This window comes from Macrobrachium nipponense, chromosome 40 (assembly GCF_015104395.2).
Source record: "Macrobrachium nipponense isolate FS-2020 chromosome 40, ASM1510439v2, whole genome shotgun sequence".
Classification (NCBI taxonomy): domain Eukaryota; kingdom Metazoa; phylum Arthropoda; class Malacostraca; order Decapoda; family Palaemonidae; genus Macrobrachium; species Macrobrachium nipponense.
Window position 1 is genome coordinate 2,605,188 of NC_061101.1, and position 15,845 is coordinate 2,621,032.

Sequence of the window (15,845 nt, forward strand, 5' to 3'; positions counted from 1 at the left end):
AAAAACAAATCAAACCTGTTAAGTGGATTGCTGGGGCAATTAATAAAGATATAAATGACTATTAGATTCATAACCAGACAGAAAAACGGACACTTAATAAGCACATGACAGAAACTGATTTTTTTTTGTACTAAACAACATGCAAATGAATTGATGGGTATATGTATACTATAATACTTCATAACATCGGGTTCATTTCTGTTTCGAATGCGTGAGAACTCTTCCTCACTTTCAGACAACACTGATTAGGTCGATTAAGAATTGCTACCATCTGGACAGATCCCAAGTTTCGAGGACATCTGTAGTGCACGGCTATGGGCGAGTGACACTTCGCACTAGTTCGATGTATTGAGGATAACTAAAAATGCTTGTTTAGTTGTCTGTCCGTCCGCACTTTTTCTGTCAACCCCTCAGATCTTAAAAGCTACTGAGACTAGAGGGCTGCAAATTGGTTATGTTGATCATCCACCCTTCAATCATCAAACACACCAAATTGCAGCCCTCTCGCCTCAGTAGTTTTTATTTTGATTTAAGTTTAAATTAAGCCTTATTTGTGCGCCTGGCAACGATATAGGACAGGCCAAAACTAGGCCGTGGCTAAAAGCTTCATGGGTTTTATTTCATTTGAATTTTGAAGCATGTGTCTATAAAAATGACAAGAGAATAATTGACACTTAACATCTTACGAAAACGGTCGTATATATATATATATATATATATAAAAAATATTCAAGTATTTTTCCTTTTTATTGATGACAATTTTACAACTGATCGAGATTGTTCACACCAGGAAGACGCAAGTCTGAAGAACCGAAAATCAACTGGTCACAGATTTTGAGTAGCCTGACCAAGGTCTAGATAAACTTTAATGGCGACGTCATTTCAAACGAGATATTTGTTTCCCTGTTCCTTCTCAGGTAGCGAAGTGGTCTTCTTGATAATAATAAATGGTGTCTCTTAGTTCTTCTGTAAGGAGTAAGGAGTAAATAATCAGATTATTAAAAGAAGGCATTCATGCTCTGACGACTGCATTTTGGCAAGCAAGCGTCAGTGGTTTAATTTCACTTGATGGTTTCACTATTCCAAATCTTTCTGTAATTATTCATATATCAAAAACTAATGGTGTTGTTTCTTGTTGACGAAACTGCAGAAATAAGCTTTATTCATTCCATGAATGTATTACTTTTTCATTTGTACAGAATGAAAACTCATCTGGGAGAAACTTACCTTTGGTGTGGTTCCTGGGACAACGTAATCTTTCAGACCGTTGTAGATAACGCTGCAAACAAAAGAGTATATTTATATTACTTCAGCTGATAAAAGCCAGGATACTAAATCAATCCGTTTCATGAGAGAGAGAGAGAGAGAGAGAGAGAGAGAGAGAGAGATTCCACTCACTTCATCATGGGGTTTGCACCCAGTCCGCACCAGTTGTGCCAATCGTCCTGGTCGATGGCCCAGACCATAGCGCCAAGGTAACCTTTCTCCTTAACGTGATCCACTTTCAGTTTGAGGCTGTCTGGGTCTTCGTACCCTACCCACTGGTCATCTGGGGAATAGGGAGAGATATTAACTTTCAGAGAGGAACAGATCTTAGACCCAAGATCAGAAGACCGTAAGCCAGAAGGCTTATTTGGTTTCGTCTCAGAGGGGGCAAACAGGCCTAATTGTCCAGAATTTTCATACAGTCAAAAGTGTACCCTATAAAAGTTTTTTAGAATCTGTATCGTGCAAAACTACATTGCACAACTTAAACCTTTTCTCGTAGCTAAAGCTGACAAAATCGTTATGTACATTTCAGTGAGTTTTACTCTAAGATAGGCTACTTGTAAAAACTGCAGCACAGGCGTGCAAACTAAGTATATTCTTCATTTAATGAAACCAGTACTGTAACAGAAAGTATCGAGAATATTTTAGAAGATTATGTATTCCCTAGAAATGTACCTTTGTATGTGTAGGGCACAAAACCCTCAGCATCATATTCGTCAACCCAGGCTGCGTCATCCAGCATCATCTTGCAGACCTGTCGAAGGATCATTAATATAAGAAGAATTAGCAATGCAGTCCACTGCACCTTAAAACACAGGAGTACATTACAATGAATCATCATAGTTCTTTACTCAATCCTTCCTCAAATGACCAAAGATACTTAAAACGATAAAATACAACACCTCGAAGTAAGCTAGGGTGCCATAGGCCTCTGTGTAAGGGCCTGGGTTTCCTCCTCCAATCCACTGCTTGATGCCAGCGTGAATGTCGTGCATTGAAGGCGATGCCAGGGTGTATGTGCGGGCATAGAATGGTGTTCCCACCACCAGCTTGTTTGCGGGGCAGCCGAATTCCTCCCAGAGGAGAGCGCCATCATTCTGGGGACATTGTCAACAAGCGGTTACTCAGACTCTCCATGAGATAACGGCAGTTGCTTCTAGTACTATCACTCTAGACTGATGCTCTACGACAAGAGTTAGTTTTTGGAATGTATGCACCTTTCCATAAACAAGGAATACTGACCACATTCAGCGTTTCGTAGGATGTCCATTTGTCCCACGTAGGCCTAGTGAACAGCATGGAGTGAGTATCAGCGAAGTTGCACCAGTTACCTCTCAGATCGTAGGTCATCAAGTGGATGGCATCGAGCAACCTGCAATAGTATCATGTTGAAACTATTGAATGAAGGATCATTTATCAATGATGGCTTCTTTCACAGCACATACTGAAAGGCATTATCTCTCAACACCAAACTAGAAGGCAACTGACTCGCAAAGCTCGGGCACGTGGTATCCCTCTTGGAGTCGGAACCTGGCCACTGGAACGGCAGCGGTGAGTTCCCATCCCATGGCTTCGGCGTCCATGGCTGCTCGAAGTTCTTGCACCTGAAGGAAGCATGATTTTGGAAGGAAATCAGTGTTCTGTACTTTGCATGCAAATAAAAATGAGCACCTAGAGTTAAATATGATCCTTAGGACCATTTTTCCAGGTGTCATAGCTTTAAGATCAGTGCTAGCCCGTGGAAAGGTCAGGTCAGGTTCTTTAGGGCATAGCAACGGGTCTGGCTTCGACCCAACAAACTACTGTTCAAGAACATCAGTGACTTTGTAGGTCAACACTTACGAACAAGAGGAAGTTGTCCTTGTCGGAGTATTTGCCACCCCTGTCACTCGCTCCTGGGTACTCCCAGTCGAGATCGAAGCCATCGAAGTTGTACTGGTGAAGGAATGCTGGAAACAGAGAGGTAGGGCGATTTTCAAGTATTTCATGACGAAAATTTTGTATGTGATTATGATGGGCATTATCCCAAAAGCAATGTGGAGAAACGAATGTTGTCAGTATGCCTAGTGAACGCTATCTACTTCCAGAAGATTTCTAAAACACTGCAACACTCACCAACAATGCTCTTGATGAAGCTGGCTCTCCTCTCTGGAACACTCACCATCTGGGAGTACTTCTTGCCTCCTTCACCCCATCCTCCTACGGCGATGGTGGTCTTCAAGTCGGGGTACTTGGCTTTCAGACCCGTGAAACGCTCGTAGTTCTTCCCCTGGATGTCCAGCTGTAAACAAACATTGGGATAAATCCACCTCAGTAGTGAGAAATGAAATATTCCACATGACAGTGTTGAAACATGGCCCCATCTCCTACCTCAGGATCCAGGACGAGGATTTCCCAGGTCACGTTGGAGACGCCGCAGAAGGAGTAGATCAGGTGGGTGCACATTTCTGCCGGGATGTCGTCGATGTCGTAGGCGCCCTCGCCAGGTCGGTACACGCCCCAGCTCTCATAGTAACAGGCGCGCCTTCCGGGCGTTTCTGTCGAGGGCGAGGATGCGCATGCGCGGTGGTAACCATGATTTTCTTTTTTTCATTGATTGCAGTTAAAACGGATATCATCGTTTTGTCTTGCAAAAAGAACCCTTTATGAATCATTGACGGATCTAGTTACAATATATTAATAATAATACTTATAATACTAATAATAATAAATAATGATAATATCAGCACTTACGAGCATCAACTGCAACTATGACAACTCCGAAGAGTAAGGCAACTGCCCAGCGTGGAATCATCTGCAAAAGACAATAAAGATTTGAATAAATTGTACCTCTTTTTGGCCTATGAAGACACTGGACTTTATCTCGAGTTATGGAGTGACTATCTGTGTTTTATTGCTGATTCTGAGCAGCCAAGAATAAGTTATTAAACGGATATTAACATCTGAGAAAAGAATTTTAAAATATTCTACTTGTAGAGAAAATCAACTGAGAAATGAAACTGTTTTATGACATATATATATATATATATATATATATATATATATATATTATATATATCTATATATATGGACTGGTAAAAGTGGGTCACGTTACAGCATAATTCCATCTAATAAAAGGAAGCCCATAAAAACGTCAAAATATAGACAGTAAGTACTATATTTCAGTCTCTGAAGTATAGTACTTACTTTCTATATTTTGGCGTTTAGAAGCTCCTTTTATTATTATTCTTATTATTATTATTATTTATTATTATTATAGTTATTATTTTTACTTATTATATGATATATATATTTATTATATATATATATATATATATATAGATATATATATATATATATATATATAATATAGATATATAATATATATATATATTAGATAATAAAGTGTAATTCTTTGTATCTCACCGTTGCAAGGAGTCAAGGCCACTTGTCTATGAACTGTTTTCTCAGTCTCCTGCAACCAGACTGAGAACTGGAGGCATAAACTGGTCCTTATATATCAGTCAAAACAACAGAAAAAAACAAAAACAAAAAACAAAAAGCAAAAATATGCTTGCTTTGTGGGCGAGCTTATCACCGTGTGAATTCAATTGTTGTTTTGAAAGTATGTTGCGGTTGTTTCAAAAATCGATTTTTCAAACGATTCATTTTATATTTTCTGTCTTCCTTTTTTTTGTGTGTGGGAATTTATCGTCGAGGTAAAGGGAATATTTGCAGGTGGTCCTTTTTTTTTTTGAAAAGTTCGTACGTCCTCGGTTCACTGAATCCAAAACGATGATAAATCTTTGCACCCAAAATTGACTGTGACCTGTGTTTGTACTCACAGGATTCATGGTTTGCACCAGCATGATTATATTACGTTTGATTTTTGCACAACGTTCCCTAATCCAAGTACATTACAGGGACGTGTCTTGTAATTTTAGATTATTTTTTCTATAATCTGACTTTAAAGCATCTTACGACACCTACTAACCGTTGAAAAGATAATTATAGGCTCACAGCAGTATTCGAAACTCTCTCTGGGTCGTCTTTAGTTTTGGGAAGCACCAATACTTCCATCTACACTCGTGGAAAGGAATTAAGTCAGTTATTTCTAAATATGCCTAAGCATATTTAGATGATTTCAGTATATTTATCCTTCATTCTACTACAGCCTCTTTTATTGGTATCACTTTCACGCTTTTTTTTCCGAAATTTGCCAAAATTCCAAAATTGGGTTCATTATTGACATTATTTTTTCTACATGAATTTCGAGAATATTTCATTACTACAAGCATAGTTCCTTGCATCTTGGGATGAGTATTTTAATTTTTCAATTTTTTTTTTCATTTTTTATTTTTTTTGCCTCAACATACTTCCTGATACCCATTGAAATACTTCCCTCTAAAATTCGTGCAATGTTCTCTTCTGTGACACTTGATATAAACAACAATAAAATTAATCTTGATCCGTTTTTGCAAATGTTGCTTCGAATACAATCTATGGATTCATTTCACTTCTTTTGACTTGGAAAGCTTTAAAGAATATCACTGAATCTTATAAGCCCGTGATTTGCTTTGCATAGGTAAATCGGAATGTCAGTGATGGTTCTTAATATATGACAACGGTTGGTTTTAATTGACTTATTCTGTCTGGTACTCCTCGAGGTAGTGCTCTGGGGCTTGTACCGATTTTGACATTTACAGGGGTATTGGTCTTGTTTTATAACACAAGGTGTCAATTAACTTATTCTGTCTGGTGCTCCTCAAGGTAGTGTTCTGGTCTTGTTCTATAATACAAAATGTCAATTAACTTTGCTCTAAGGTAGTGCTCCTGGCTCGTGCTGATTTTAGCCTTTACAGTAACTTTGCTCTTGGTCTATAAAGGGAGTACATCATGCAGATGATTCTGCTATTATTTTTCAATACAGTCTTTTGATTAATAGAGTATCACTGATAATTCCAAAGACTTTTGCCTTCGGAAATACATCTTAGTAGAGCATTTTCAAAGCATCGTTCTCAGTGGCTGGAAAAATCTCTAAAATCATTGTCCTGCTGTATTCTAGAAGATGGCGTGATTATCACCTGATAATTTCCTTCCTTTAATTAAGATGATTTAATGTTTCTGCGAATAAATCAAACCGTTCATTTAGTATTTGTCTCTAAAATGTACTGTGTTCTTTTAGTATTTATCCCTAAAATGTAATGCGTTCAGTATTCACCATCTCATGATTGGTGTACTCATCTTAAAAAGACAAAATCTATACACAGTTACCAAAGATGGACACCAAACATCCTGAAACTCATTAATTTTATTGATTATGCATATATTAACACACAGATGCAACTACCTGACACCCAACTGATGTCTGAAGATTGTCCAAGCTTTATAGAAACTAATTAATTGACTTTGTATATAATTAGGTTTATTTGAATCAGGCAGTTTTGTGAGCAGTGTGATAACCAGGTTCTATTCAACGTAAAGTCTCAACAGATCTGTTGATTAGTGCCAGGTTAATACATAGAGACTACTTCCAGCTGCTGCTAAGCTTTCCCTCAAGGAAAATTGGCTTTTATGTCAGAACTGGCCTGAAGAAATGAAGATTGTTTTATATCTGGCGTCTGTTCTAAACGCATAACGATTGTTTCATGTATTGTATGATTAAAAAAATATCAAAGTTTGAATCCCAGCTTCCTTCAGGATTCTAAGTTGAAGTAATTTGACCGTTTGTTTATAATCAGGATTCATTTTGGCAGGTAGGCAGTCTGTGTCTCACGTGTAGTAGACAGGCTTTTGGCCACACCTGCTCTCCTGCTTATAATCTTAACACATGTGTGTCATTCATTCATTCATCAGCACAGACATTCTCTTTGAGCAGCTTCGTTAGCATCGTAGGGCTCTTCTTCGGTGCCTGTTGGACCCAATCCACAATTGGTCAGGATGGCAGTCATGGTTTGGACTTGGTGGCTACATGGACAATTGGGTGAGAGAATGTAGTTCCACCTGATGAGGTTATCCCTCGTCATCTCAATGCCACTGGGAGCCCTGTTCAGTGTTCTCCAGTCCTTCCTTGGTGAGTTACTATCCAAGGGCAATGACTCGCGCGGTTCTTGGACTGCTAGAGCTTCTGGAAGTTGGGCGTCTGACTTCCACTGATCCACCCTGCACTTCGTGGCAAACTCAGCTATCGTGAGAATTACCCTAGTTGGAAGAACCGCAACGAATTGCTTATATTGGTGGCCTAATGCCAGCACAGGGTCTTGCTCTTGGAACAACCTGTTTTACATATACGCAGTTCTTTGCGTTTCATGTACTTTTAATGGGACGAGAGACAGCTCTTTTGGAATAAAGAAAAACTATAATCTGTTTTCATTTGACAGAAGCAATAACTGCCTCAGGTGCCCCATGTTTGTTAAGTTGGGCCTCTTTAACGAATAGGACACTACATAATTTTGTTTTGTCAGCCATCAGTCATAAGAATCTCCTACGCGGTTCCCAAGAGCTGAACTGGCTATACGTGACAAAACAGATCATATTTAAAGGCAGCCCAAAGCCAATTTATCACACATTACTTCCAAAGTTGCTCATAGGCAAATAATCATTGTTACTAACAAAGCTATAAAGTTTTTTTTTACTTTGGGAACTCGTAAGAGTATTGGGTGAAGTTATAAAACTACCATGATGATGCTTTGATTAGTTTATTGTACTTTTAATTAATATTACAAATATATCAAGAGTTTTTATATATATATTTCATTCGAGGCCGTTATTCTATGAAGATTTTACCTTATAAAAATTCTCACACACCTTAAATGATATGTAATCATGAAGTGTCAACAAAGGGAAAAGAATATGGCATGTACTAAATAACTGTTTATTGCTCAATTTAGTCATTTGTGCTGGAGACATGTTAGGTCAGATTATCTTATATCATCCAGATACGAACATTTCAATTAATTTTAGATTTTTTTCCCCAAACGAAAGCTTCTTAGATATCATGTTTTTGAGGGAGAATCCAAAGCACATTAGTCTCCACAGATGATCTGCTCGTAGTCTTTGCAAAATAACCTCATTGCAGCAGCCAATGGTTTAATTTTTCTGAAAATAGAGAAGATTGTGAAACATTAACGCATTACCTTGATAAATGTTATCTAAGAAACCGCCAAATAATATAGATAAATGATCTAAGCATACTTAATGTAATTATTCTGATTTCATTTACGAATGCTCACCTTAGGTGTAGGTTCTGGAACGACGTAATCCTTGAGGCCATTATACATGACGCTGGAAAAATAGAAACATGAATATAATATCAATAATCTCAGTAGAGAGAGAGAGAGAGAGAGAGAGAGAGAGAGAGAGAGAGAGAGAGAGAGAGAGAGAGAGAGAGAGAGAGAGAGAGAGAGAGAGAGAGTGTAAGATGAAGTTTCTACGACGTGGTTCTTATATTCATAACTCTTAAAATACCATTTTACCTTCATCATCTATATGTAGTTCTCACATAAATCAAATATTTTGGAAATACTAAAGTAACGAAAAAACTACGCTTTTTATTTATAAAAGACATGAAAAAATCCCAGAAAGTCTGAACTCACTTCATCATGGGATTAACACCTAATCCACACCAGTTGTGCCAATCGTCCTGATCGATGGCCCAGGTCATGGCTCCGAGGAATCCCATTTCCTTCACGTAGTCCATCTTGATTTGGAGGCTGTCGGGATCTTCGTATCCTACCCACTGGTCATCTGGAGGCAATGAATAAATAAGGATTCATTTTAAGCTTTGGGTACGATTTGAGATTGGATTAATCTAACTTTTTTGTTGAGCAGGGAATTGCGTATAGTCTCACCGGACTGTCATATACCAAATTGCTTACCTTTGTAGGTGTAAGGAACAAGACCCAAATTATCGTACTCAGGAACCCAGGCTTTGTCATCCAGCATCATTTTGCAGACCTGTTGGAATTCCAGAATGACATGCCAGTGGTTAAATCTTAACAACTCCAGAGGCTTTGCCTTCTCAGGCTTCAAATGAATAAACCGAATACGCTGAAGAGGATATAAGCGACTCATTAAAACAAAAACATCTATCTATCTTAATCCACTCTCTATTCAATAGAACCTCTATCCTCACCTCGAAGTACGCCAAAGTTCCGTAAGCCTCCGTGTAAGGGCCTGGATTTCCTCCTCCGATCCACTGCTTGATGCCAGCGTGAATCTCGTGGTTGGCAGGTGATGAGAGAGTGTAAGTCCTTGCGTAGAAGGGAGTTCCGACCACCAGCTTGTTGCGTGGGCATCCAAATTCCTCCCACAGAAGAGCTCCGTCGTTCTGGTATAAAAATAGGTGGCCAAAAGACACGTTAGCATAATGTCTAAAATGAGGCTTGAAACTATCACTTGGGGTCAATTTAAGTTTATTTCATGAATTCTGTTCATTTTTGTTTGGCAAAAAAAAAAAAAAAAAAAAAAAAAAATATTGGGTTGGGGGATTATATTTGATAGAACCTCTGAAAATATATGCTTTCAGTTAATGGAAAGCAGTTACCTAATAAAATAACTAGTATTGTACTAGAACTAAAACTGAGACACGTATTTGAAGTCTTATTTTAGGGACGATGGAAAATAATAATAATGTATTATATTTAGACTGGAAAATAGAAAATAGGTATAATGGTTATGTTATGTCTTTAATCTATGTTCCCCTCTCAAAGTGCTTTCGAAGCATTCATAAGAATACTTACCACATTAAGCTTTTCGTAAGACCACTCATCAAGTCCGGGCCTTGTGTACAACATGGAATGTACGTCGGCGAAGTTACACCAGTTACCACGGAGGTCATAGGTCATCAAGTGAACAGCGTCCAGCAACCTGTTTGGAAAAAGTTCAACATTTACCTCTCAGAAGAATCCAATGTGTCAAATAAAACTCCAAATCTAGGTACTGGGGGAACATTTCTTTAAAATCATGCCAACTCTGAGTATTGCAGGGTATTGGGCAATGCTTATTTTACTGACTGGCAAAGCTCGGGCACGTGGTATCCTTCTTGGAGTCTGAACCTGGCCACTGGAACGGCGGCGGTGAGTTCCCATCCCTTGCCCTCTGCGTCAAAGGCTGCTCTAAGTTCCTCCACCTGAAACGTAAAGATTGTGCATGAGGATATTGCTTCGAAAATTGCATATCTTGCACCAAGAGGTCAGTAAAAAGACCAAAAATGAGAAATTTAAGCAGTATAACTACATGAAAATGCTCTCCAAACTTCAGTTAACAGCATCAGAAAAGATGGGCATTGCTATGCCTCCCGTTAATATAGTGATGCCTTTTGGGAACATACCAACCAATTTTAGGAAATTGTCTTTGTCACCCCATTTAAAGACCAGTTCAGTTTAAAGACCACTTCAGTTAACAGCATCAGAAAAGGAGGCACTGCTTTACCTCCGTAATTATACCTTTTGGGGTGTACCCATACTAACCAGTTTTAAGAAATTGTCTTTGTCGGCCCATGCGCCACCCCTGTCGCTTGCCCCGGGGTATTCCCAGTCGAGGTCGAACCCATCGAAGTTGTACTGGTTCAGCATGGCTGTCGGTAAAGAAACAGGCGGCCGGTGAAATGTGAGAAAGTTGAGGATTTAGAAATGAGAGGATATCTCGTTTTAAAAGACAGCTCAATAATTATTGTGGAAAAGATAGATATCTGCTTTTCATTTTCAAGAATACCCACTTCTGAGGAACCTTGTATCCCTTCTTCAAGATTTAATGTTTGAAGAACTATTTAAAACCAGGGGAACTAAATAAAAAAAAAATACCAGAGTAATTTTAAATATGGCACAATTCTGGTATCTGTCATGAGCCAATAAAATTCGGGAGGAAATGAAAACAAAAGAATCCTAGAATATTTACCCACGACGCTCTTGATGAAGCTGTCCCTACGTTCGGGCACACCGACCATTTGGGAGTACTTCTTGCCTCCTTCAGCCCATCCTCCGACGGCGATGGTAGTTTTCAAGTCCGGGTACTTGGCTTTCAGACCAGTGAAGCGTTCGTAGTTCTTTCCCTGAATGTCCAGCTGAAGGAAAATTTCGTTTTTCAGAGCTTTTGGTCTTGGAGTTCCTACCGTCTAAGGCCGGTTGGATCACTTTATAGAAGCATTGAGATCACTTTAAAATCGCTATCATAACCCTTATACCTCAAGAACCACCCTGAAAGTAGCATTAATGTCCTAATAGGATTTCCCTCCCTTTCTTTACCTCAGGATCCAGGACAAGGACCTCCCAGGTCACGTTGGAGACGCCACAGAAGGAGTTCAGAGCTTTTGGTCTTTACTGTGGTCTCTAAAGCCTGTTGGATCACTTCATAGTAGCATTGAAATCACTTTAAAATCGCTATCATAACTATTATATCTCAAGAATCGCTATCATAACTCTCCTACCTCAAGAACCATCCTGGAAATAGCATTAATGTCCTAGTAGGATTTCCCTTTCTTTATTTACCTCAGGATCCAGGACAAGGACCTCCCAGGTGACGTTAGAGACGCCGCAGAAGGAGTAGATCAGGTGGGAGCACAGATCTGCCGGGATGTCATCGATGTCGTAAGCGCCTTCGCCGGGTCGGTACACGGCCCAGCTCTCGTAGTAGCAGGCTCTTCGTCCAGGGGTCTCTGCGTGTTTACAGGTGAAGAGGATTATTAAAAGACAGCAAACTTTTAACAAAATCTTGAACTTTATGAGAACGAAAAGCTATGTCTTTTTATTTTCCATAATACTAGTCTTACGTCTGATATCGATTACAGTAGTGACAATCTACTATACTACGACTTACGAGCGCTAATTGCTGCGATTACTCCGAAGAGTAACGCTGCTGTCAAACGAGAAACCATCTGAAAAAGATAGAAAAAAATTAATTATAATAATTAAAAAAAACTCATATAAACCAATCATTTGTAGCTCTCACTTTTGCAGATCAACATATGAATACAATTTGACATCATAAACAGTTTGTATTTTGAATTTCTCTTCATGTTGGTAGTCCTAGCTATTCGACTGATAGATAATGAACTAAAAAATCTCAATTTTAACAAGTTTTGCATAAAAAAAATATTAAATAAATAATAAATAAATAAATAAAAAAATCAATAAATAAATTTTGACAAGTTTGGCAGCATTGAAATTCAATTTTAACAGGTTTGGCACAAAAAATTTAGATTTTAACAAGTTTGGAAAAAAAAAGATAAAAAATATCAATTTTGACAAGTATGGCACCAAAAAATTTAAATTTTAACAGGTTTGGTGAAATTATTATTATTTTTTTAAGAAGTTTGGCATCAGATAAATTAAAAACCTCAATTTTAACCAATTTGGCCCAACGATTGTTTCTTAACTGGAAACAAAAAGGAAATCTTATTTACGTTCTCTTACAGAATTACAAGAAACCGATTGATACCAAACACCTACTTACTCTCAAAAGACCCTGAAACTCTTTTAATATTTCGCGAGTTTTTAAAAGATGCAAACTTTCTAAAGTTTTTCTTGTGCTACTAATGAACTTTCACTATAAATAAATGAAGCATCTGATGGCTAATAACTATGGGAAAACTAAATGTTGTTGAAAATCATAATCTTTTCAGAGTTCTCAGCGTCGATCTCTTATCTCATTATCTACGAAGGACACAGATATGAGATATCATTGCATGGCTACTGCTACAGCTAATAATAATAATAATAACAAAGAAAGTGTGAGATCCGTCATGAAGTGAACGAGCAACCGTAAATTTAATGACATTTGAAACCCCCTGAAGAAATCGTCCATTTTTTAAACTCACCTCTTTCAGCAGTGAAGGAAACTGTCCAGAAATGAGGAGTCCTGCCTTCGTCGACGAACAGACGAGTCAACGGGGAGGACAGGCGAAACTTATATATGAGCCAGGCATAATTGAAAAGTGAGTCTAAGGTGGGCGTTATTTTTTTTTATTTTTTCTTTTTTACACCGTGAGAACTAGTACGTCTGGTTGACAAGCAGGCGTTTGGAGTGGCTTGCAAGAAGAGGTTGTTTTGTGGACAGTGGATGAAAAATTCTATTAAAAAAAACATTCCTCGAGGTTTATGTTTTCGTATTAGCATCCAAGATGTTGCGTGAATGGATGCAGATGTTGACATTTTTTTTTATTAAATGACAGAAGAGTCCACCAGACAAACACGTGCACAGTGGGTGATTTTGCTTTTAGTGTCTGTTTTAAAATTCATAAGTTATTTCGATCAGATTTATCTAATTTGGCTTGACTTCAGACTGTTTAGGAGTCCGTTCGAACTAATATAGTTTACAATTTTAGCATTCACTCAAAAATTTTAACATTTTACTTTTGTTATAATAGCTGCGTTATACAGTAATAGGGATGATGTTCCCAAGTGGTGGTAAAGTCTACTTTATACCTGCGTTGAATTTCATTTATATTTATTATTGTAATGACAGTAATATATATATATGTATATATATATATATATATATATATATATATATATATATTATATATATATATATATATATATATATGAATAATTATCACATCACCGTGATTCATATAGATCATTCGAGCTACAAATGTCCTATAATATGTAATTCACTAGGCCGTCCTGATTTCGTTCCCGTTCCACTGGACGGTGGTTCGGTCCATGAGGGGACGAAATTATTATCGACTAAAAATTCCCCTTCGGTACATATATGAAAATATATCAATTCCGAGGTAGAGCGAATGAGATATTAAAGGACATTTGTAGCTCGAATGATATGTATATATATATATATATATATATATATATATATATATATATATATATATATATATATATATAATATATATATATATATATATAAGCGAATACCACAGGAAAATTATAGTCAGAAATCCAAGCGCTTTCGTCTTTACTAAGACATTGTCAAGGAGCTAATGAAGTAATATTGGAGAGAAAGGTCTCAGGTACACAACAAGATCAAGAATACCAGATGGTTAATTGTCAAAAGGGAAAAAATTAAAAGAGATAATCCAGGATTATCGGATATCACACGGTCACAAACCTAAACAGATTTGACCGAAATTACAAAGTATCTTTACAGTGCAAAACATGTAAGAACTGAATATATTAATTTTGTTGCTTATATTTATCTACAATTTTTTTCATTATGAAAGCATCAAGTTTAAATAAACCAAGACTTAAATTTAGAACATTACTATTATTTTACTTGATGAAACAAGATTCAATGATATTCCTTTTAACTGTGTATTCATGGGATTAAGGCTCTTGCTTGACTCCAGTTAATAGGATGATCTAAATCTCTCATATGGTACGGAATAAAGCATTCGATATTTGCCCAGTTCTCACAGAATATTGGTGCTGTTTGAGACGTTGTGAAAGAGATTTACCGGTGTGTCCGTAATAGACTTTATCACACTTTTTGCAAGGAATTTCATATATGCAGCCTGGAAGACCTTTAGGAGAATTTTTGATTACTATAATTTTCCTGTGGTATTCGCTTATTTAATGAAGTCACGTGCTCAACTGTTCTACTGTGATTTTTAAGCATATATATATATATATATATATATATATATATATATATATATATATATATATATATATATATATACACTTATATGAAACAAGTAGAACCATCTCTTGTCAATCACGATCAAATGCAATCGGCCCTAACCTGTCTAACACTCATTTCTTTCTGTCTTGTCTAGGTCTAGCTTTTAAGATTACTGTCTCAGAACTGCGACAAATTTTGCCGCTCTTCTCATTAACTTGTGTAATGCTAAATTGCTAGTTTATCAAATAGATAAGTCTTTGCGCTGAACTTAAAAAAACGTTAAAAATAATCATTAACATAATTTCCAAAAATGGAAACATTATGGTAGCCACGAACTTCTTCCTAACGAACACCATAATATTCTTTGGAAACTTGACTTTCCAGTCAATGGACATTGTAGGCTTGTTCCATATGGATAGGTGTCATCTCAGTAATAGTAATAATCATAGTAATAAAATTTTGAAAGCTTATTGCATTAGTACTAACCTCGAGTACAACAGGTTCGGGTGTACTATGTGACGTTAGTAAGGAAAGATAACAATCGCAGGACATAAGTGTCATTGGCACATGTTTATGGGAGCCTTCCATTTGGAGCATTTCATACATGATATAAAATTCGTGAAGGAAAGAATGGAACTTACCGAATAAATCGTTGCAAACATAATTCAAATACAAGCAAAACTTTCATGATAAGAATAGAAACCACTTGGTACTAGACTCGATTACCACCAGCAGTAGTACAAGTGCTCTAATCTCGTGTTATTAAGGCGCCATCTAGTAATATTCTACTGCCTTACTCAGATCCAGCCCCCATAGATCTTGATCCAGTCAAGAGTTGGATGATATAAGCTGCAACTAGCAAGCTTTCTGCCATGGTAGTCATGGTCTGTCTCTCACCCCTTGTGTATAATAGTCTTAGTTATAGTACAATAGTAGCTCACTTCTTGATGGTGACCTAGTAAAAGAACCAATACATCTATGCGTGGTTCCTTGAAGCCCATACTTTCATCTTGCAGATG

The 15,845-nt window shown here is 37.3% G+C and overlaps 2 protein-coding genes across 2 annotated transcripts; both read right to left on the reverse strand.

Annotated features, from left to right (window-relative positions):
- Positions 1 to 734: 734 nt before the first annotated feature.
- On the reverse strand, positions 735 to 4,774 carry LOC135211867 (endochitinase-like). Its single transcript, XM_064245086.1, has 12 exons — positions 4,675 to 4,774; positions 4,003 to 4,063; positions 3,640 to 3,806; positions 3,385 to 3,550; positions 3,112 to 3,218; positions 2,758 to 2,873; positions 2,512 to 2,641; positions 2,172 to 2,366; positions 1,945 to 2,023; positions 1,399 to 1,549; positions 1,228 to 1,279; positions 735 to 966 (listed from the first exon to the last, which is right to left on the reverse strand). Exons 2-12 carry the CDS (start codon positions 4,061 to 4,063, stop codon positions 958 to 960), a joined length of 1,233 nt encoding a protein of 410 aa, XP_064101156.1. The 5' UTR covers positions 4,675 to 4,774; the 3' UTR covers positions 735 to 957.
- Positions 4,775 to 8,108: 3,334 nt separating this feature from the next.
- LOC135211868 (endochitinase-like) lies at positions 8,109 to 13,164 on the reverse strand. Its single transcript, XM_064245088.1, has 12 exons — positions 13,064 to 13,164; positions 12,064 to 12,121; positions 11,736 to 11,902; positions 11,146 to 11,311; positions 10,719 to 10,825; positions 10,263 to 10,378; positions 9,990 to 10,116; positions 9,383 to 9,577; positions 9,126 to 9,204; positions 8,844 to 8,994; positions 8,481 to 8,532; positions 8,109 to 8,346 (listed from the first exon to the last, which is right to left on the reverse strand). The coding sequence occupies exons 2-12, from the start codon at positions 12,119 to 12,121 to the stop codon at positions 8,338 to 8,340; spliced, it is 1,227 nt and encodes a 408-aa protein (XP_064101158.1). The 5' UTR covers positions 13,064 to 13,164; the 3' UTR covers positions 8,109 to 8,337.
- Positions 13,165 to 15,845: the final 2,681 nt, after the last annotated feature.

Coding starts and splice junctions, on each gene's coding strand:
- LOC135211867 (XM_064245086.1), bottom strand. CDS start 4,063: ATGATTCCACGCTGGGCAGTTGCCTTACTCTTCGGAGTTGTCATAGTT. Junction 2,642..2,757: donor CACGTGCCCGAGCTTTGCGA/GTCAGTTGCCTT, acceptor ATACTATTGCAG/GTTGCTCGATGCCATCCACT. Junction 2,367..2,511: donor CCTACGAAACGCTGAATGTG/GTCAGTATTCCT, acceptor CAATGTCCCCAG/AATGATGGCGCTCTCCTCTG.
- LOC135211868 (XM_064245088.1), bottom strand. CDS start 12,121: ATGGTTTCTCGTTTGACAGCAGCGTTACTCTTCGGAGTAATCGCAGCA. Junction 11,903..12,063: donor AATCGCAGCAATTAGCGCTC/GTAAGTCGTAGT, acceptor GTAAACACGCAG/AGACCCCTGGACGAAGAGCC. Junction 8,995..9,125: donor TGTTCCTTACACCTACAAAG/GTAAGCAATTTG, acceptor CATTGCCTCCAG/ATGACCAGTGGGTAGGATAC.